The sequence below is a fragment of the Pristiophorus japonicus genome, chromosome 9 (genome assembly GCF_044704955.1).
Source record: "Pristiophorus japonicus isolate sPriJap1 chromosome 9, sPriJap1.hap1, whole genome shotgun sequence".
NCBI classification, from domain to species: domain Eukaryota; kingdom Metazoa; phylum Chordata; class Chondrichthyes; family Pristiophoridae; genus Pristiophorus; species Pristiophorus japonicus.
In genome coordinates this window covers 116,661,717-116,683,555 of record NC_091985.1, presented here as the reverse complement: position 1 = coordinate 116,683,555, position 21,839 = coordinate 116,661,717, and the positions used below count along the sequence as shown (strand labels likewise).

The window sequence follows — 21,839 nt, the reverse complement described above, 5'->3', positions numbered from 1 at the left end:
CAGAGAACAACAAAGATCAAAGAAAGGCCAGGAGTAACATTTATGAGCAGCAAAATTGAGATTGCAAACCCACTTAAAAAAAATATGCAGCTACTTGATCTTTCAACAGCAGCATGCATCAATATAGTTTACACTTTTAGACCATAATTGGTGACAACTGTGGATTATTAATATTGATAATCTTTTTACAGTAACAAAGTTAACTTCACATATTTTGAGAATGGCATTGTGTGAAGAGCCTTAAATGAGTTTGGATACTTTAAGTACATCCCAGTTAATCATTAATGGAACGCTTTTTTATTAATGGTGATCAATAAATTACAACTATAGCTGCTTTCTAAGTATTTTACTTCCAAACTCCAGTATCAAAACATAAGAAGCTCACTGTGGCACAGGTCCAAGTTGGGTTGAGCTTTTGAAGCAGAAATATAGGCAAGGCAAAAACGCTTTAAGGGGCCTCCATTTTTCATTTGTATTTCTAACACCAAATCCAAATGAAAGTCAGAGGAGGAAAAAATCAATGTTTCAAAAAAAATCTTCGTGAACGTATACTAAAAAAATAAAAACCAGTATGGTATTATCACTTCTCTAATTTCTCTTCTGATGGTGTCAACAACTGCAAGACCTGAGGAAAAAGTAATATCAGGACTATCCTTGTAGGACAAATGACATTCGGCAGAAACAGATTGCCTATATCAAGATGTGGCGAGCGAGATGGTGCAGAAGAGCAGGTTTCACATCCATAGAACATTGGAGCAAATTCTGGAGTAAAGGAAAAACCAAGTTTCTGCAACTTCCTTACATGAAGCGATTTACGATCTAGAATGGTGTTCCGTACAAAATAGTGGAGGCAAACAGGCTGGAATCATTCAAGTCGTAGTTAGATGCTGTGATCACAGGTTTCTATGGGAAATGAGCTAAATGGGCCACATGGTTTCCCTCTTCTACTTAGCTTTGTGAATCATATTTTTTTTTTTAAACTCACTTTGCTTATATAAAGTTGACATTTGTTCCTGTTGAAAGCTTAACATGCAGGAACCTGTTGCAACAACATGCATTTACATCATGTTTTTAATGTAGTAAAATGTCCCAAGGCGCTTCACAGGAACATTTTAAGTACATCTCAAAAGGAGGAAAGTGATGCAGAGCAGAATTTGACACCGAACCACGTAAAGAGATATTAGGATTGAAGAGCTGGGTTTTAAGGAACATCTTCAGGAGGAAAGAAAGGTAGAGAAGCAGAGAGGTTTATGGAGGGAATTCCAGCGATTCAGGTCCAGCAGCTGAAGATATGGAGACCTATGATGGAGCGATTAAAGTCGGGGTTCCACAAGAGGCCAGAATTGGAAGAGCGCAGAGTTCTGAGGTTTGTAAAACTGGAGGAGGCTACAGATAAAGAGGGGTAAGGCCATGGAGGGATTTGAACACAAGGATGAGTATTTTTTTTTAATAAATCGAGGCATTGCCGGACCGGGAGCCAATGCAAGTCAGCAAGCACAGGGGTGATGGGTGAATGGAACTTGGTGTGAGTTAGGATATGGGCAGCAGAGTTTTGGATAACCTTAAGTTTATGGTGGGTACAAGGTGGGAGGCCGGCCAGCAGAGCATTAGAATAGTCGAATCTAGAGGTAACAATAGCATGAATGAGAGTTTCAGCAGCAGATGGGCTGAGGCAGGGGTTGAGACGGGCGATGTTATGGAGGTAGAAGCAGGTGTCTTGGTGATGGAGAGGATATGGGGTCAGAAGTTCAGCTCAGAATCAAGTACAACAACAAGGTTGTGAACAGTGACCTGGAACAATGATAAAGATCAGTTTGTGAACCACCCCAGTAGATATTTTCAGGCGCAGGTGAAAGAGACACACCTGTCACACCCAACCAAATCCTGTTTGGCACGCACCAAAATTTTAGCAAACGACACACGGTAACAACTATCATAATTTTGAAAAATAAACAATTAGATGTGATTTTTAAAAAGCTGAAAGTACATTTAGAATAGTAATCAGGAAAAACGTTTTTAAATGTTTCAATAATTTATCATTCAAAACATTTGGGTTGTTCTAAAATACAATAAGCAAGAACGCTAAGCTTCAATTTTATGCTTGTTTTATGCTGGTGGCGATAATCATTTACAAAGCACACAGAGAACCTCTGGTGGCAATATGGGAGCATTACACAAAATAGTTAATGAAATTACTGTGTGACTGAGGTCCTCTCTCCCCAGCCCGCCTCTCCACTGCTTCTCAAACTCATTTTGCTGCTGCTGAGAAAGTGAATCCCAGTCGGAATGAGCTGGTGAGGACAGATGAGAAGTTGGTTGACGGAGGGAGCAGGAGAGCAACAAATGGCCAAAGAATTGAGTTCAATACAAATTGTAAAAACTATCCTCTTATAAAAACAAAATTAAAATGATTCAAATTGTCATCAGTGGCCCCAATAATATACTATGTATCACATGGCATAAAACAGCATTGTCCTTCAACTCAACAGAAGATCCCCAACTATATATCATTTGTGCTGCATAATTCTATGTTATAAATAAGGTTGCACTGAGTATGCGTTTTGTCCAACTAGCCCATTTTTTGCAAATATCTGTCACATTTACTCTTGGATTGCCTCAGATCTTATATTCATACATCAGCAAGTCACAAATGAATTGGCCAACAGCATGCCTCTAAAACACAAGAACAAAACTCAGAAACTCAGAGTACAAGAAAACAATAGAATGAGCAATTTATTTTCCAAGTTGTTTTCCCTGCCCTACGAAACTGAGAACTTACTGTTGGAAATAAGGTTTGAAATGAAGACACAAAAAATTACAAAATGTACAAGAGGTACTGAGAACTTTGCTTTCCAGTGGAGCCCTGTGCCAATTGGAGAAGCCAGAGCTCAGATTTTTATTGGCTCCCAGATGTACAGCTATCGGCCAAAGAGGAGAACACTTCTCCCTTAACGTAACTGTGCCTGCAACCCGAGCATGCAACTTTTAGAAATCGCCATTGCTTCATAGTAACTAAATAAAATTCCTGGAATTCCTACCCAATGCCATTGTGGGAACGTCATTTCCACAAGGACAATGGCAGTGCAAAGAAAAAGCAAGAACTCAAAACTTCTCCTGGGGTTACTTTGAAAGCAGAAACTTTTATGCTGTGTATCAGACAATCTTCCACAACTACAGTCACCAAGGTTCAGTGAGAGAATTGCACACAGCTAAGGAAAAACTCAGCAAAGGCAGAAAGATTCAGGCAGGATCAATGAGAGTGCTCACATTTTGTCATCCTCTAAATGGTTAGATCAGGTTCATTTATTTTATTTCTGTTTATACTCTGAAGTCAAAAGCAACCATTGCTATCAGTGCCATGTGCTAGTTAGAGCAGGAATCGCAGGATAGCTCAGATGAATACGTGGCTTGAAGAGTGGTGCAGAAGGGAGGGATTCAAATTCCTGGGACATTGGAACCGGTTCTGGGAGAGGTGGGACCAGTACAAACTGGACAGTCTGCACCTAGGCAGGACCGGAACCAACGTCCTAGGGGGGGTGTTTGCTAATGCTGTTGGTGAGGGGTTAAACTAATATGGCAGGGGGGTGGGAACCTATGCAGGGAGACGGGAATCTATGCAGGGAGACAGAGGGAAGTAGAATGGGGGCAGAAGCAAAAGATAGAAAGAAGAAAGGTAAAAGTGAAGGGCAGAGAAACCCAAGGCAAAAATCAAAAAGGGCCACATTACAGCAAAATTCTAAAGGGGCAAGGTGTGTTAAAAAGACAAGCCTGAAGGCTCTGTGCCTCAATGCGAGGAGTATTCGGAATAAGGTGGACAAATTAACTGCACAGGCAGCAATTAAAGAATATGATATAATTGGCATGATGGAGACACAGCTCCAGGGTGACCAAGGCTGGTAACTCAACATCCAGGGGTATTCAACATTCAGGAAGGATAGACAGAAAGGAAAAGAAGGTGGGGTAGCGTTACTGGTTAAAGAGGAAATTAACACAATAGTAAGGAAGGACATTAGCTTGGATGATGTGGAATCTATATGAGTGGAGCTGCGGAATACCAAAGGGCAGAAAACGCTAGTGGGAGTTGTGTACAGACCACCAAACAGTAGTAGTGAGGTTGGGGACAGCATCAAACAAGAAATTAGGGATGCGTGCAATAAGGGTACAGCAGTTATCATGGGCGACTTTAATCTACATACAGATTGGGCTAACCAAACTGCGATGGAGGAGGATTTCCTGGAGTGTATTAGGGATGGTTTTCGAGACCAATATGTCGAGGAACCAACTAGAGGGCTGGCCATCCAAGACTGGGTGATGTGTAATGAGAAAGGACCAATTCGCAATCTTGTTGTGCAAGGCCCCTTGGGGAAGAGTGACCATAATATGGTAGAATTCTTTATTAAGATGGAGCGTGACACAGTTAATTCAGAGACAAGGGTCCTGAACTTAAGGAAAGGTAACTTTGATGCTATGAGACGTGAATTGGTTGGGATAGACTGGTAAATGATACTTAAAGGGTTGACGGTGGATAGGCAATGGCAAACATTTAAAGATCACATGGATGAACTTCAACAATTGGACATCCCTGTCTGGAGTAAAAATAAAACGGGGAAGGTGGCTCAACTGTGGCTAACAAGGGAAATTAAGGATAGTGTGAGATCCAAGGAAGAGGCATATAAATTGGCCAGAAAAAGCAGCAAACCTGAGGACTGGGAGAAATTTAGAATTCAACAGAGGAGGACAAAGGGTTTAATTAGGAGGGGGAAAAGAGAGTATGAAAGGAAGCTTGCTGGGAACATAAAAACTGACTGCAAAAGCTTCTATAGATACATGGAAGACAAAAAGATTATTAAGACAAACGTAGGTCCCTTGCAGTCAGATTCAGATGAATTTATAATGGGGAACAAAGAAATGACAGACCAGTTGAACAAATACTTTGGTTCTGTCTTCACGAAGGAAGACACAAATAACCTTCTGGAAATACTAAGGGACCAAGGGTCGAGTGAGAAGGAGGAACTGAAGGAAATCCTTATTAGGCTTGAAATTGTGTTAGGGAAATTGATGGGATTGAAGGCCGATAAATCCCCGGGCCTGATAGTCTGTATCCCAGAGTACTTAAGGGAGTGGCCCTAGAAATAGTGGATGCATTGGTGATCATTTTCCAATAGTCTATCGACTCTGGATCAGTTCCAAGGACTGGAGGGTAGCTAATGTATCACCACTTTTTTTTAAAAAGGAGGGAGAGAGAAAACGGGTAATTATAGACTGGTTAGCCTGGCATCAATAGTGGGGAAAATGTTGGAATCAATTATTAAAGATGAAATAGCAGCGCATTAGGAAAGCAGTGACAGGATAGGGGTCCAAGTCAGCATAGATTTATGAAGGGGAAATCATAGTTGACAAATCTACTAGAATTTTTTGAGGATGTAACTAGCAGAGTGGACAAGGGAGAACCAGTGGATGTGGTGTATTTGGACTTTCAAAAGCTTTTGACAAGGTCCCACACAAGAGATTGGTGTGGAAAATTAAAGCACATGGTATTGGGGCTAATGTACTGACATGGATAGAGAACAGGTTGGCAGACAGGAAGCAGAGAGTCGGGATAAATGGGTCCTTTTCACAATGGCAGGCAGTGACTGGTGGGGTGCCGCAGGGCTCAGTGCTGGGACCCCAGCTATTTACAATATACATCAACATAGAAAATAGGTGCAGGAGTAGGCCATTTGGCCCTTCTAGCCTGCACCGCCATTCAATGAGTTCATGGTTGAACATGCAACTTCAGTACCCCAATCCTGCTTTCTCACCATACCCCTTGATCCCCCTAGTAGTAAGGACGACATCTAACTTCTTTTTGAATATATTTAGTGAATTGGCCTCAACAACTTTCTGTGGTAGATAATTCCACAGTTCACCACTCTCTGGGTGAAGAAGTTTCTCCTCATCTCGGTCCGAAATGGCTTACCCCTTATCCTTAGACTGTGACCCCTGGTTCTGGACTTCCCCAACATTGGGAACATTCCTCCTACATCCAACCTGTCTAAACCCGTCAGAATTTTAAACGTTTCTATGAGATCCCCTCTCATTCTTCTGAACTCCAGTGAATACAAGCCCAGTTGATCCAGTCTTTCTTGATATGTCAGTCCCGCCATCCCGGGAATCAGTCTGGTGAACCTTCGCTGCACTTCCTCAATAGCAAGAATATCCTTCCTCAAGTTAGAAGACCAAAACTGTACACAATACTCCAGGTGAGGCCTCACCAAGGCCCTGTACAACTGTAACAACACCTCCCTGCCCCTGTACTCAAATCCCCTTGCTATGAAGGCCAACATGCTATTTGCTTTCTTAACCGCCTGCTCAACCTGCATGCCAACCTTCAATGACTGATGTACCATGACACCAAGGTCTCGTTGCACCTCCCCTTTTCTTAATCTGTCACCATTCAGGTAATAGTCTGTCTCTCTGTTTTTACCACCAAAGTGGATAACCTCACATTTATCCACATGATACTTCATCTGCCATGCATTTGCCCACTCACCTAACCTATCCAAGTCACTCTGCAGCCTCATAGCATCCTCCTTGCAGCTCACATTGCCACCCAACTTAGTGTCATCCGCAAATTTGGAGATACTACATTTAATCCCCTCGTCTAAATCATTAATGTACAATGTAAACAGCTGGGGCCCCAGCACAGAACCTTGCGGTACCACACTAGTCACTGCCTGCCATTCTGAAAAGTACCCATTTACTCCTACTCTTTGCTTCCTGTCTGACAACCAGTTCTCAATCCATGTCAGCACACTACCCCCAATCCCATGTGCTTTAACTTTGCACATTAATCTCTTGTGTGGGACCTTGTCGAAAGCCTTCTGAAAGTTCAAATATACCACATCAACTGGTTCTCCCTTATCCACTCTACTGGAAACATCCTCAAAAAATTCCAGAAGATTTGTCAAGCATGATTTCCCTTTCACAAATCCATGCTGACTTGGACCTATCATGTCACCTCTTTCCAAATGTGCTGCTATGACATCCTTAATAATTGATTCCATCATTTTACCCACTACTGATGTCAGGCTGACCGGTCTATAATTCCCCATTTTCTCTTTGCCTCCTTTTTTTTTAAAAAAAAAAAGTGGGGTTACATTGGCTACCCTCCAATCCATAAGAACTGATCCAGAGTCTATGGAATGTTGGAAAATGACTGTCAATGCATCCGCTATTTCCAAGGCCACCGCGTTAAGTACTCTGGGATGCAGTCCATCAGGCCCTGGGGATTTATCGGCCTTCAATCCCATCAATTTCCCCAACACAATTTCCTGATTAATAAGGATTTCCCTCAGTTCCTCCTCCTTACTAGACCCTCTGACCCCTTTTTATATCCGGAAGGTTGTTTGTGTCCTCCTTAGTGAATACCGAACCAAAGTACTTGTTCAATTGGTCTGCCATTTCTTTGTTTCCCGTTATGACTTCCCCTGATTCTGACTGCAGGGGATGTATGTTTGTCTTTACTAACCTTTTTCTCTTTACATATCTATCAAAGCTTTTGCAGTCCATTTTAATGTTCCCTGCAAGCTTCCTCTCGTACTCTATTTTCCCTGCCCTAATCAAACCCTTTGTCCTCCTCTGCTGAGTTCTAAATTTCTCCCAGTCCCCAGGTTCACTGCTATTTCTGGCCAATTTGTATGCCACTTCCTTGGCTTAATGATTTTAGATGAAGGAATTGGGTGTAATATCTCCAAGTTTGCGGATGACACGAAGCTGGGTGGCGGTGCGAGCTGTGAGGAGGACGCCAAGAGGCTGCAATATGCCAATATGCATTCGACCTCCTTTTATGAAACATACACTGAATGATGAACACACCCATAAGCTTAATTTTGAGTATATTCTGTCATTGTTGGTAGAACTCTGGTGAGGATCTCTGCTTGACTTGCTAAAATCTGGGCTTTCCCTTGTAAAGTCCACAAAGTGTTGAAAATTAAGACTCAACTTGGACAAGCTAATATCGATCTCCCCACTCAACTCCCTTTACCCACCTTTGTTTCTTATTTTTTTTTTTTTAAATTCATTCACAGGATGTGGGCACCACTGGCAAGGCCAGCATTTATTGCCCATCCCTAATTGCCCTCAGAAAGGTGGTGTGAGCCGCTTAGGCTATTTCAGAGGGCAGTTAAGAGTCAACCACATTGCTGTGGGTCTGGAATCATATACAGGCCAGACCAGGTAAGGATGGCAGGTGTCCTTCCCTAAAGGACATTAGTGAACCAGATGGGTTTTTACAAAAATCCAGTAGTTTCATGGTTACCATCTCTAGCATTTTATTCCAGATTTATTTAATTAACTGTACTTAAATTCCACAGCTGCCATGGTGGGATTTGAACTCATGTCTCCGGGTCCTTACTCCAAGCCTCTAGTTTACTAGTCCAGTGACATAGCCATGATGCGACCATACCCTTTGATATCTCAGCCCAACAAAAACCTACCAATCGCAGTCTTGAAAATTTCCATTGACCCGACAGCCACAGCCTTTTGGCGAACGAGTTCCAGATTTTCATTACCCTTTGGGTGGAAAAAGTGCTTCCTGATTTCACTCTAAAATGGCTTAAGCTCTAATTTTAAGATTATGCTTTCTTGTTCTGAACCCCATACCAGAGTAAAATGTTTCTCTGTATCTACCCCATCAAATCCATTTAGCTTTTAAAATTTCTCGATCAGAACACCCCAACTTCCCAAACTAAAGGGACTAGTAGGTAGATTATGAAGCCTGACCTCACAAAAAGTGGGAATAAACGGGTCCTTTTCAGAAGGCAGGCAGTGACTTGTGGGGTGCCGCAAGGTTCAGTGCTGGGACCCCAGCTATTTACAATATACATTAATGATTTGGACGAAGGAATTGAATGTAATATCTCCAAGTTTGCAGATGACACTAAGCTGAGTGGCAGTGTGAGCTGTGAGGAGGATGCCAAGAGGCTGCAGGTTGACTTGGACAGGTTAGGTGAATAGGAAAATGCATGGCAGATGCAGTATAATATGGATAAATGAGAGGTTATCCACTGTGGTGGCAAAAACAGGAAGGCAGATTATCTGAATGGTGACAGATTAGTAAAAGGGGAGGTGCAACGAGACATGGGCGTCATGGTACATCATTCAGTGAAGGTAGGCATGCAAATACAGCAGGCAGTAAAGAAAGTAAACGGCATGCTGGCCTTCATAGCGAGAGGATTTGAGTATAGGATCAGGGAGGTCTTACTGCAGTTGTACAGGGACTTGGTGAGACCACACCTTGAGTATTGTGTGCAGTTTTGGTCTCCTAATCGGAGGAAGGACGTGCTTGCTATTGAGGGAGTGCAGCGAAGGTTCACCAGACTAATTCCCGGGATGGCAGGACTGACATATGAAGAAAGACTGGAGTGGCTCGGCTTATACTCACTGGAATTTAGAAGAATGAGAAGGGATCTCATAGAAACATATAAAATTATGACGGGACTGGACAGGTTGGATGCAGGAAGAATATTCCCGATGTTGGGGAAGTCCAGAACCAGGGGTCACAGTCTAAGGATAAGGGGTAAACCATATAGGACTGAGATGAGGAGAAACATTTTCACCCAGACAGTGGTGAACCTGTGGAATTCTCGACCACAGAAAGTTGTTGAGTCCAGTTTGTTGGATATATTCAAGAGGGAGTTCGATGTGACCCTTACGGCCAAGGGGATCAAGGGGTATGGAGAGAAGGCGGGAGTGGGGTACTGAAGTTGCATGATCAGCCATGATCATATTAAATGGCGGTGCAGGCTCGAAGGGCCAAATGGCCTGCTCCTACACCTATTTTCTATGTTTCGACAAGGCTGAACTGAAGGAAGGCAATCAGCTGGTGGTGGTAAGGATGGTGGTGGTGATGAAGTGACTGTTGGTGTATTGGGGATGGGAGGGTTGGTTCAGCTGAAGTATTCTTGGATAAGCTGGTCGTGAAGAGCTCTGGCAGCTCGGGGCACTGGTGTTTGATGCATCTCCTGCTCCACTTCTTGCTGCCCAGGGAGTGGTAAGGGCTGGTTGTGGAACTTGCAGCTGACGACCACAAATCTGGATACACAATCAGAGCTGTACTGGAAAGCTCCTCCCAAAATGGTCGAGGCAGCAGAAGCGTTGCTTGAACACGCCAATCATCTATTCGTTTCTGGTGGTGGCATGACTCTCGCTGTCGGGAAGTTCTACAGCTTTGCCCGGGTTCCTGACAGCAGTTGTGAGCCTTCGTTGTTCAGTAGCCAGCCTGTAGCCTGACTGGAATAAAGGTGACACAGGATGAAAATCATGACTGCTGTGAGTAAACCAGGCAGAGACCTGCCTGTGATTACAAACCAGTTTGACATTGAGGGAGTGGAATCCCTTTCGACTGATAAAGATGCCAGGTTGGTGATGGAGAGCACGCAAGGGCGATGCACTCTATCGCAACTTGGAGAAGCCTACTGTCCATAGGGAAAGTAACGTAGCTGTTCCAACTGGTGTAGAGAACCTCAGTGATTTCCCAGCGATGGACTGCAGAGATGTTGCTGATGACACCTGCAAGAAGCTGGTTGCAAAAAATTAAGGGAGATTATAAACTTGACAGCCGCAGGCAGAGCCCTGGTGCGAGGTTTAAATTGTGGCAGCAGCAGGTCATATAAATATTTTGCATTGCTCCCCTGAAAAGGTTCAGGGAAAAATTCCCCAGGGGCACTTTCGGTCTGACCACATCCCTCCAGTGCTGCGGGTCTAACCCCCCCTCCCCCCCAGGGCTGTATGTCAAACCCCTCCCCTTCTCCCCTGGGCTGTGGGTCCAACCAGCCCCCCCTCCACCCCCGGGCCTAACCTCTCCTTCCCCTCCCCCACCCCACGCTGTGGGTCTGGGCCCCGGCACTGTGCCCATATCCTCCTCCCTCCTGTTCTGTCCTCCTTGTTGCATCCCCTTGTCCTCCAGTCCCCAAGGCAACACCACCAGACCATCCACGACTGCAGCACAACTGTATGGTTATATGTGTAGTCTGAGTAAGTCTAACTGACTGAAGCCAGGAGTTTACTTTGGGTGCAACTGTTATTTTTCCTAAATGAAAATGATGTGAACAAATTTTGCACCCTATACATAAACACGGTAATGGAAACAGTAAATACACTCTGCAGTATAGAATATTACAAAAAGCAACACTGTAATGAGAGCGATTAGCTTCAGCTTATTGGCAACAGCCAATGCACAAACACTACTGAGCTGAAGAGCAATATCATTCCTGCTGGATTTTATAGTGACAGGTTGGGCAGCTGTGCAGAAGTTTTCACCTGTTCAGTTTGTGAAGGAGAAAATGAAAGAGGAAGGTGTCTTACCCTACACAAAACAAAACTAAATATAGGTACCTGGCCCAGAATGGTAACTGAATGGAGAATGCTGCTAACATTCCAACACGCAACTGGTGCAGAAGCTTACAGGCCAGTCTGCAATGTTGCCCGCCGTCAGCTTCTCATCTGCTTGGTTGGTTCAGCAGCATGTTGGAAGAAAATCAGCATTTTTTTTACTGGATATAGCTGGTGGTAATTGATACGGATGGAGGTTATTGATCCTAGTCACAGATCAGCTGGGGAGCAGGACAGAAGGCGACTAAAATAAATCCAACATTATTGATGCAATTGTTAATGCTCAAATCTGAGGCAAGAGAGTTGAAAATGATTGATGGTTTCAGAGAGTCACCGTTGCAGATTATGTGATTTTTAGCCGTTGGCCTCAAACAAATTTTTTTTTTTTAAAAACAAGCTGCTAAAATATAGCTTTTAAAAGCATTTTATTTTTCCCCAAATGATTGAAGTGGGGATGGTTTTTAAGAATGTACCCAACATGCTTTAGATCAGTCTGTTTCTAATCCAACGAGGAAAGACACATCGCTTTATTTCATTTTGGGAAATGGAAGGGGGCAAATATCTGATACAAGAGCGGGAAAACACTGGGCAAATTGTGACCACAACACAGTACGAGTCAACGCAAGAATAGAAAAGGACAAAAAAAAAGAGTCAAAGATAAGAGCGCTGGACTGAAAAAGGCCTCAGGGTTAAAATACATAATACCCTGAAAGTTCAAGTAGATAAAGCCATAAAAAGGCCAACTGAATTTTGAGTTTTATAAATGGGAACATTGTGTAAAGAATGTAGATTCATCAGAATGATTGAAGGGTTTTGATAGATTGAAGAGGGAAAGACAATTTCTTCTGTTCCAGGAATCAGTGACAGTAGGTCATCAAAAACTTGTTTACGCAGAAGGTTGTTTGAGAACGCAATGCATTGCTGTAGGGAGCGGCTGAGGCAGAGACCACTGCATCTTTGAGTGCAGTAGCATAGTGCTTATGTTACTGGACTAGTAACCCAGAGAACAGAAATTCAAATCCCACCATGGCAGTTTGATCATTTGAATTCAGTTTAAAAATCTGGAAATGTAAAGCTGGCATCAGTAAAAGTGACCGTGAAGTTGTCGGATTGTTGCAAAAACCCAACTGGTTCACCAATATCCTTTGGGACGCAAACCTGTCGTCCTTACTCGATCTAGCCTATATGTGGCTCCAGTCCCGCACCAACGTGGTTGACTCTTCATTGCCCTCTGAAGCACTCAGTTGTATCAAATTGCTACAAGTAGTTCAAATAGAAGGCCCACCACATTCTTCTCAGGGCAACTAGGGATGGGAAATAAATGCCGGCCTTGTCAGCAACAACCACATCCCTAGAATGGAGAATAATAATCTTTTACGGGAAAACTGGATAAATATTTGAAGCTATTTGGTCATGGGGAAAGAGCATGGCAGTGGCTTTAGATTTGGATTGTGCAGCAAAGAGCTGGTAGAGACACAATAAGCAAAAGGGGCTTTTTGTGTTGTCAACTTAAATGGCTCCTTGTGAGAGTCAGCCTTGGCTCAGTGGTCCCACTTGTGTCTCAGAGTCAGAAGATTGTTGATTCAAGTCCCCACTTGAAAGACTGAAGCACAAAATCTCAGCGGACACTCCAGTACAGTACTGAGGGAGTGCTGCACTGTCGGAGGGGCCGTCTTTCTGATGAGACATTACCCTGAGGGAGCAGACAGGGTCCAGTTTAAATATATAAGATCCCATGATACTATTTGAAAATGAGAAGTTCTTCCTGATGTGCTAGCTAATATTTATCCCTCAACCAACAATTAAAACAAATGATTGCAATTTTGTGTCAGCTGTGGCTCAAATGGTAGCACACTCACTTCTGAGTCAGAAGGTTGTGGGTTCAAAAGTCCCACTCCAGGGACTTGAACACATAAATCTAGGCTAACATTCCAGTGCAGTGCTGAGGGAGTGCTGTACTGTCGGAGGGGCCGTCTTTCTGATGAGACATTACCCTGAGGGAGCAAACAGGGCCCAGTTTAAATGTATAAGATCCCATGATACTATTTGAAAATGAGAAGTTCTTCCTGATGTGCTAGCTAATATTTATCCCTCAACCAACAATTAAAACAAATGATTGCAATTTTGTGTCAGCTATGGCTCAAATGGTAGCACACTCACTTCTGAGTCAGAAGGTTGTGGGTTCAAAAGTCCCACTCCAGGGACTTGAACACATAAATCTAGGCTAACATTCCAGTGCAGTGCTGAGGGAGTGCTGTACTGTCGGAGGGGCCGTCTTTCAGATGAGATGAAAACAGAGGCCCCGTCTGGCCTCTCAGGTGGACAAAAAAGATCTGATGGCACTATTTCGAAGAAATGCAGGGGAGTTCTCCCCAGTGTCCTGGCCAATATTTATCCTTCAATCAACATAACAAAAACATTTTATCTGATCATTATCACATTGCTGTTTATGGGAGCTTGCTGTGCTGAAATTGGGTGCCATGTTTTCCACATTACAGCAGGTATTACACTCCAAAAAATACTTCAAAAGCTGTAAAGCGCTTTGAGAAGTTAGGTGGTCGTGAAAGGCATTATATAAATGCAAGTCTTTCTTTCCTTTTCCTCACAACTGTTTGTGGAATCTTACTATGCATAAATTGGCCACGGTGTTGCCTATATTACAACAGTTACTACACTTTGAAAGTACTTAATTGGCTATAAAACGCTTTTGGACATCCGGAGGTTGTGAAAGGCATTACAGAAATTCAAGTCTTTCCTTTTATATTTTAGAATTTTTTTTGCCCAAGATCACTCTCCCACAGTGGGCTGGTTAAACCCACCTCCAATATTTGCATCCTAAGGTTCTGAAGAGTCAGCAGAACTTCAGAGCAGTATGATATTTAATTCATGTTTATTTACTGAAATAGCACATCTATGTACTCTACCCAAACACAAGAATGAAATAATTTGTATGGAGTTTCACCAGTCAAGGCAAGCTGGGGTAACAGCACAATAACTGGATTGTGGTGGTTTTCTGCAACACTTTGGAGGATCATGGTCTTTCGATCTTACCCAAACAGCTTTACTAGGTCACACTTAAAATCAGTGGCTTATTTTGTACTTAAAATGCTTTCCTCAATAAGTATATTTGCCTGAAGTTATTGCAGTTGACCTTCTGCAACATAGTATATATTAAAAAATGTTTACTTTTTTAAACAAAAAAATGTTTATAATTATTTGTGCTCAACAGGAGCATTGACAGGAGTAGGACAGGAGTAAGAAAACTTAAGTGTCAGGTAGCTTTGACCAAGTAATGCATAACAAATAATGAGGTCTGAACTGCAAGTGCTTAACATTTGAGAAATTTCAGCCAGAAGTGCCGAATGGCTGATCCTCCGTGGCCTCCTCCCATCACAGATGCCAGTCATCAGCCTATTCGATTCACTCCACATAACATCATGAAACAGCTGAGCGCACTGGGCACAGTAGTGTCTACAGGTCCCGACAACATCCCAGCATATTCAAGACCTGTTCTCCAGAAATAGCTGTTCCTCAAGCCAAGCTGACCCAGTACAGCTGGAACACTGGCATCTTCCAGACAAAGTGGAAAACTGCCCAACTATGTCCTGTCCACAAAAAGCAGGACAAATCCAATCCAGCCAATTACGCTCAATCAGCAAAGTGATGGAAGGTGTCATCGACAGTGCAATCAAGCAGCACTTATTCACCAATAACTTGCTCACCAATGCTCAGTTTGGGTTCCGCCAGGACCACTCTGATCCAGGCCTTATTACAGCCTTGATCCAAACATGGACACAATAGCTGAATTTCAGATGTTATGTCAGTGATTGCCCTTGACATCAAAGCAGCATTTGACTGAATGTGACACCAAGAAGTCAATGGGGATCAGGGAAAACTCTCCACTGGCTGGAGTCATACCAAGCACAAAGAAAGATTGTAGTGGTTGTTGGAGGCCAATTATCTCAGCCCCAGGACATCACTGCAGGAGTTCCTCAGGGCAGTGTCCCAGGCCCAAGCATCTTCAGCTGCTTCATTAATAACTTTCCCCCCCATCATGTCAGGAGTGGGTATGTTGCTGATGATTACACACTGTTCAGTCTCATTTGCAACTCCTCAGGTAATGAAACATAGAAACATAGAAAATAGGTGCAGGAATAGGCCATTCAATAAGATCATGGCTGATCATTCCCTCAGTACCCCTTTCCTGCTTTCTCTCCATACCCCTTGATCCCCTTAGACGTAAGGGCCATATCTAACTCCCTCTTGAATATATCCAATGAACTGGCATCAACAACTCTTTGCGGCAGGGAATTCCACAGGTTAACAACTGAGTGAAGTTTCTCCTCCTCATCTCAGTCCTAAATGGCCTACCCTTTATCTTAAGACTGTGTCCCCTGGTTCTGGACTTCCCCAACATAGGGAACAATCTACCCGCATCTAACCTGTCCCGTCCCGTCAGAATCTTGTATGTTTCTATGAGATGCCCTCTCACCCTTCTAAACTCCAATGTATAAAGGCCCAGTTGATCCCGGCTCTCCTCATAGGTCAGTCCAGCCATCCCAGGAATCAGTGTGGTGAACCTTTGCTGCACTCCCTCAATAGCAAGAATGTCCTTCCTCAGATTAGGAGACCAAAACTGAACACAATATTCCAGGTGAGGCCTCACCAAGGCCCTATACAACTGCAGTAAGACCTCCCTGCTCCTCTACTCAAATCCCCGAGCTATGAAGGCCAACAAAACATTTGCCTTCTTTACCACCTGCTGTACCTGTATACCAACTTTCAATGACTGATGAACCATGACACCCAGGTCTCGTTGCACCTCCCCTTTTCCTAATCTGCCACCATTCAGATAATATTCTGTCTTCGTGTTTTTGCCCCCAAAGTGGATAACCTCACATTTATCCACATTAATGAAGCAGTCCATGCTGATGTGAAAGAAAGACTTGCATTTTTTATATAGTGCCTTTCACAACCACTGAACGTCTCAAAGCGCTTTCCAGCCAATGAAGTACTTTTGGAGTGCAGTCACTGTTGTAATGTGGGAAACATGCAGCCATGCAGCAAGACAAGGACAACATCCAGGCTTGGGCTGAGAAATGGCAAGTAACATTCGGGCCACACAAGTGCCAGGCATTGACCATCTCCAAGAGAGCTTCTAACCACCTCCTTCGCTGTTCCTTCATCGTCGCTGGGTCAAAATCTTGGAACTCCCTACTTAACAGCACAGACCGCAGCGGTTCAAGTAGAAGGCTCGCCACCACCTTCTCAAGGGCAACTAGGGATGGGCAATAATGGTTGTCCTTGCAACCGTTGCTCACATTCTCAGAATTATTTTTTTGAAACTTTTTTTTTAATTAAAAAAGTGTTTTAAAAAGTCACTATGGCTGAAAAAAGTGGAGGTAGAAACAGACAGACGTGAGACTCACAATTGAATGAATTACTATCCTGTTTAATTTCAGTGTTGAAACATTCCCTTAATATTAATATCACAGCTCTTTTAAAAAGGGCAAATAGCTATTCAAGAATTCGGCTCAGCTCCCAGTTGATCTGGCAGAAGCTAACGGTGCAGATTAGGATTGCACAAACTTTTCCACTGCAATTTGCACAATATCCTTTATTAGAATTCTGATCATTTGCAACAGCAAACACAAGAAGCTATCAATATATATATACACATATACACACAAACACACACAGATTTGTAAATAGAGATATATACACACATACATAGCTTTGCATATAAAATATGTATCTACAGCTTGCATTTACATAACACCTTTAATGAAAAAAATCTTACCTCGCACTTGACAAATAGGAGGAGATTGGGAAACAGACATCGAGACACGGAGGGAGAGATTCAGAGGGGTGACCTAAGGTTTTGTGGAAAAGATGGGTTTTGAGAAGTTTTAAAGAAAGAGATTGTAGGGGAGAGGCAAAGATGTTTAGAGAGGGAGAGCCTGACAGTGGGGCTAAAGCAGCTGAAGGCTCTGCTTCCAATGGTGGGGCAAAAAAGAGGCCACAGTCAGAGGACTGTAGGAGGGGATACAAGGCTGGAGGTGATTTGTAGGTGAGGATGAGGAATTTAACACATATGGTGACAAGGTGGTCAGTGAGGACAAGCTGACGGGTGAGCAGAATATATCGCGTGAAACAGGAGGCAAGCAACTTAGGACAAGTTGGGTTTGCAGGGAATGGGAGACCAGCAAGGAGGGCACTAAAATAATCAAGCCTTGAAGTCGAGGGGTTGAGGGAGGGGTGAAAGTTAATTTTGCAGATGTAGAAATAAACAGCCATGATAATCGATAGACTGGGCGGTTTGAAGCTCAGCTCCAGGTTGACCAGGAATCTAAGATGTCACAGTCTGGTTCAAACCTGAGCAAGTGGCCAGAGAGGAGGATGGAATCAGAAACAGTGTATGGCAGGGTTGAAAAGTATGACCAGTCTTCTCCATGTTCAGTTGGAAGATGCATGAAATTTTGCAGCTGCAACAATGCCCCTTTTCTAATCATATAAAGCATTTTTGAGTTGGGTATCATTTGAGGAGAGGCTTGATACAAACAAGAGGAAGTGGGAAATAGTGGGGTAAATAGTGTGGACTATAAACACTGGCATAGATCCGTTGGGCCGAATCGTCTCTTTTTGTGCTGTAAATTATACACAAGAGCTTAAAAACATAACAAATACCTGTAGCAGCAGGAGTAGGCCATTTGGTCTTTCAAGCCTGCTCCGCCTGCAGATCTTATAACTCATCCCCACCTTCCCGCACTATCCCCAGATCCCTTGATATCCAAAAATCTATCAATCTCTGCCTTGAATATATGCAACAATTCAGCATCCACAGTTCTCTGGTAGAGAATTCCAAAAATTCATAACCCTTTCAGCAAAGGAATGTCATCTCAGTCCGAAATGGTCTACTTATTCTGAGACTGTGACCTCCTAGTTCTGGACTCCTCAGCCATGGGAAGCATCTTCCCAGCATCTAACCCGGCAAGCCCTTTAAGAATGTTATATGTTTCAATGAAATCACCTTTCATTCTTCTAAACTCTAGGGAATATAGGCCTATTCTACTCAATCGCTCCTTAAAAGGACAATCCCCATGTCTCACGAATCAGTCCGGCGAACATTCCGTGCACTTCATCTCAGGCAAGCATATCCATCCTTGGGCAAGGAGAAAAAAAACTGTACACGGGGCCGGAGGCATGATTTGGGGCGGGGGGGGCGGAGTGGCAGGGCAGAGGTGATGACTGGGGCATGGAGGAGTGAAGGGGGCGAGGTGTAGGGTGGGCATGGAACAGAATGGAGGGACAGATGTGGTGGCGGGATGTCGGGGGAGGGGGCGGAGTGAAGGGACGTCGGGGGGGGGGGGGGGAGGGAAGGGACGTCGGGGGGGGGGGGGAGGGAAGGGACGTCGGGGGGGGGGGGGAGGGAAGGGACGTCGGGGGGGGGGGGGAGGGAAGGGACGTCGGGGGGGGGGGGGAGGGAAGGGACGTCGGGGGGGGGAAGGGAAGGGACGTCGGGGGGGGAAGGGAAGGGACGTCGGGGGGGGGAAGGGAAGGGACGTCGGGGGGGGGAAGGGAAGGGACGTCGGGGGGGGGAAGGGAAGGGACGTCGGGGGGGGGAAGGGAAGGGACGTCGGGGGGGGGAAGGGAAGGGACGTCGGGGGGGGGAAGGGACGGGACGTCGGGGGGGGGAAGGGACGGGACGTCGGGGGGGGGAAGGGACGGGACGTCGGGGGGGGGAAGGGAAGGGACGTCGGGGGGGGGAAGGGAAGGGACGTCGGGGGGGGGAAGGGAAGGGACGTCGGGGGGGGAAGGGAAGGGACGTCGGGGGGGGGAAGGGAAGGGACGTCGGGGGGGGGGAAGGGAAGGGACGTCGGGGGGGGGAAGGGAAGGGACGTCGGGGGGGGAAGGGAAGGGACGTCGGGGGGGGGAAGAGAAGGGACGTCGGGGGGGGGGGGGAAGGGACGTCGGGGGGGGGGAAGGGACGTCGGGGGGGGGGAAGGGACGTCGGGGGGGGGGAAGGGACGTCGGGGGGGGGGAAGGGACGTCGGGGGGGGGAAGGGACGTCGGGGGGGGGGAAGGGACGTCGGGGGGGGGGGAAGGGACGTCGGGGGGGGGGGAAGGGACGTCGGGGGGGGGGAAGGGACGTCGGGGGGGGGGAAGGGACGTCGGGGGGGGGGAAGGGACGTCGGGGGGGGGGAAGGGACGTCGGGGGGGGGGAAGGGACGTCGGGGGGGGGGAAGGGACGTCGGGGGGGGGGGAAGGGACGTCGGGGGGGGGGGAAGGGACGTCGGGGGGGGGGGAAGGGACGTCGGGGGGGGGGGAAGGGACGTCGGGGGGGGGGAAGGGACGTCGGGGGGGGGGAAGGGACGTCGGGGGGGGGGAAGGGACGTCGGGGGGGGGGAAAGGACGTCGGGGGGGGGGAAGGGACGTCGAGGGGGGGGGAAGGGACGTCGGGGGGGGGGAAGGGACGTCGGGGGGGGGGAAGGGACGTCGGGGGGGGGGAAGGGACGTCGGGGGGGGGGAAGGGACGTCGGGGGGGGGGGAAGGGACGTCGGGGGGGGGGAAGGGACGTCGGGGGGGGGGAAGGGACGTCGGGGGGGGGAAGGGACGTCGGGGGGGGGGAAGGGACGTCGGGGGGGGGGAAGGGACGTCGGGGGGGGGGAAGGGACGTCGGGGGGGGGGAAGGGACGTCGGGGGGGGGGAAGGGACGTCGGGGGGGGGGAAGGGACGTCGGGGGGGGGGAAGGGACGTCGGGGGGGGGGAAGGGACGTCGGGGGGGGGGAAGGGACGTCGGGGGGGGGGAAGGGACGTCGGGGGGGGGGAAGGGACGTCGGGGGGGGGGAAGGGACGTCGGGGGGGGGGAAGGGACGTCGGGGGGGGGGGGGAGGGAAGGGACGTCGGGGGGGGGGGGGAGGGAAGGGACGTCGGGGGGGGGGGGAGGAAGGGACGTCGGGGGGGGGGGAGGAAGGGACGTCGGGGGGGGGGGAGGAAGGGACGTCGTGTGGGGGGGAGGGAAGGGACGTCGGGGGGGGGGAGGGAAGGGACGTCGGGGGGGGGGGAGGGAAGGGACGTCGGGGGGGGGGAAGGGAAGGGACGTCGGGGGGGGGGGAAGGGAAGGGACGTCGGGGGGGGGGGAAGGGAAGGGACGTCGGGGGGGGGGAGGGAAGGGACGTCGGGGGGGGGGGGAGGGAAGGGACGTCGGGGGGGGGGAGGGAAGGGACGTCGGGGGGGGGGAAGGGAAGGGACGTCGGGGGGGGGGGAAGGGAAGGGACGTCGGGGGGGGGGAGGGAAGGGACGTCGGGGGGGGGGGAAGGAGGGACTTCGGGGGGGAAGGGAGGGGACGTCGGGGGGCGGGAGAGAGAGGGGTGGAGGGACGAGAAGGGGCGGGGCGGAGGAATGACGCTGAGAGGGGAGGATAGAGGCTGGGCGGTGCTTTAAGACCCGCGAGCGGTCTCTCGGGCCGCAGCGCCTCATCCACCTACCCTTAGGATCCCGGTCATTTTCTCCAGTAGGACGCGGAAATCATGGTGGGGCAGGTCGGGGAAGAGTTGGTCCTTGAGCAGCTGCTCAGTGATGCCCGGGTTGCGGTAGTAGGTGAGCTGGGCCAGGCCACCCAACAGACCGCTCAGGGCTTTGCCGCCCTGCTCCGCCATCATTCGTTGACGTCACGCATTGACCCACATTAACCTCCCGCCGACCTTTCACCCGCTGCTCGTCACGTGGCCTGCAGCACTCCTGAGGGCCTGGACCCGGCACCGCGCTGATTGTGGCTCAAATACAACTCCTCAATTAACAAGAGTTTTCCCCAAAGCCCACTGTGTTGCGAACAGCAGAATCATTGGGACGAGGAATTAAGATTAAAATGAGTGAAGCAAATTGCAAGACGCGTTTTTATTCCTGAAGCCCACTTTTTCGATTGAGACAAAATATTTAACATTTTTGAATCAAGGGGAATGTCACTTTTAAAAAGATCTGACCAGTCGAACACATGTCCTCGTCGATCTTGGTGACGTTGAAAAGTTTCATTTATCGTTTCCAAACAATTTTTTTTACTCTGCAAGTTAATCTGAATGCACTGCCTGAAAGGGTGGTGGAAGCAGATTCAATAGTAACTTTCAAAATCGAAGTGGATAAATACTTGAAGGAAAATAAATATAGGACTATGGGGAAACAGCTGGGGAGTGAGACTTATTGGATAGATCTACCAAGGAGCTGGCACAGGCACAATGAGCCAACTGGCCACCTGTGCTGTATCATTGTATCATTCCATGATTTTATAATATGATGATAGTCTTTCCCAAGGTGCTTCACAGGAGTACGATGAGATAAAAATGACACCGAGCTGCATAAGTAGAAATTAGGGCAGGTGACCAAAAGCTTGGTCAAAGAGGTAGGTTTTAAGGAGAGTCTTGAAGGAGGAAAGAGATAAAGAGGCGGAGAGGTTTAGGCAGGGAATTCCA

At 47.0% G+C, this 21,839-nt stretch overlaps 1 protein-coding gene across 2 annotated transcripts in view; it reads right to left on the bottom strand.

Annotated features, from left to right (window-relative positions):
* The window catches only part of commd1 (copper metabolism (Murr1) domain containing 1), a 164,439-nt gene extending 143,397 nt beyond the window's left edge, over positions 1-21,042 (bottom strand). For both annotated transcript variants that reach the window (XM_070889740.1, XM_070889741.1), the window contains exon 1: positions 20,862-21,042. In XM_070889740.1, coding sequence (XP_070745841.1) covers positions 20,862-21,035 — 174 coding nt within the window. In that variant the 5' untranslated portion in view covers positions 21,036-21,042. The remainder of the gene's footprint in view (positions 1-20,861) is intronic.
* Between the last annotated feature and the right edge of the window lie 797 nt (positions 21,043-21,839).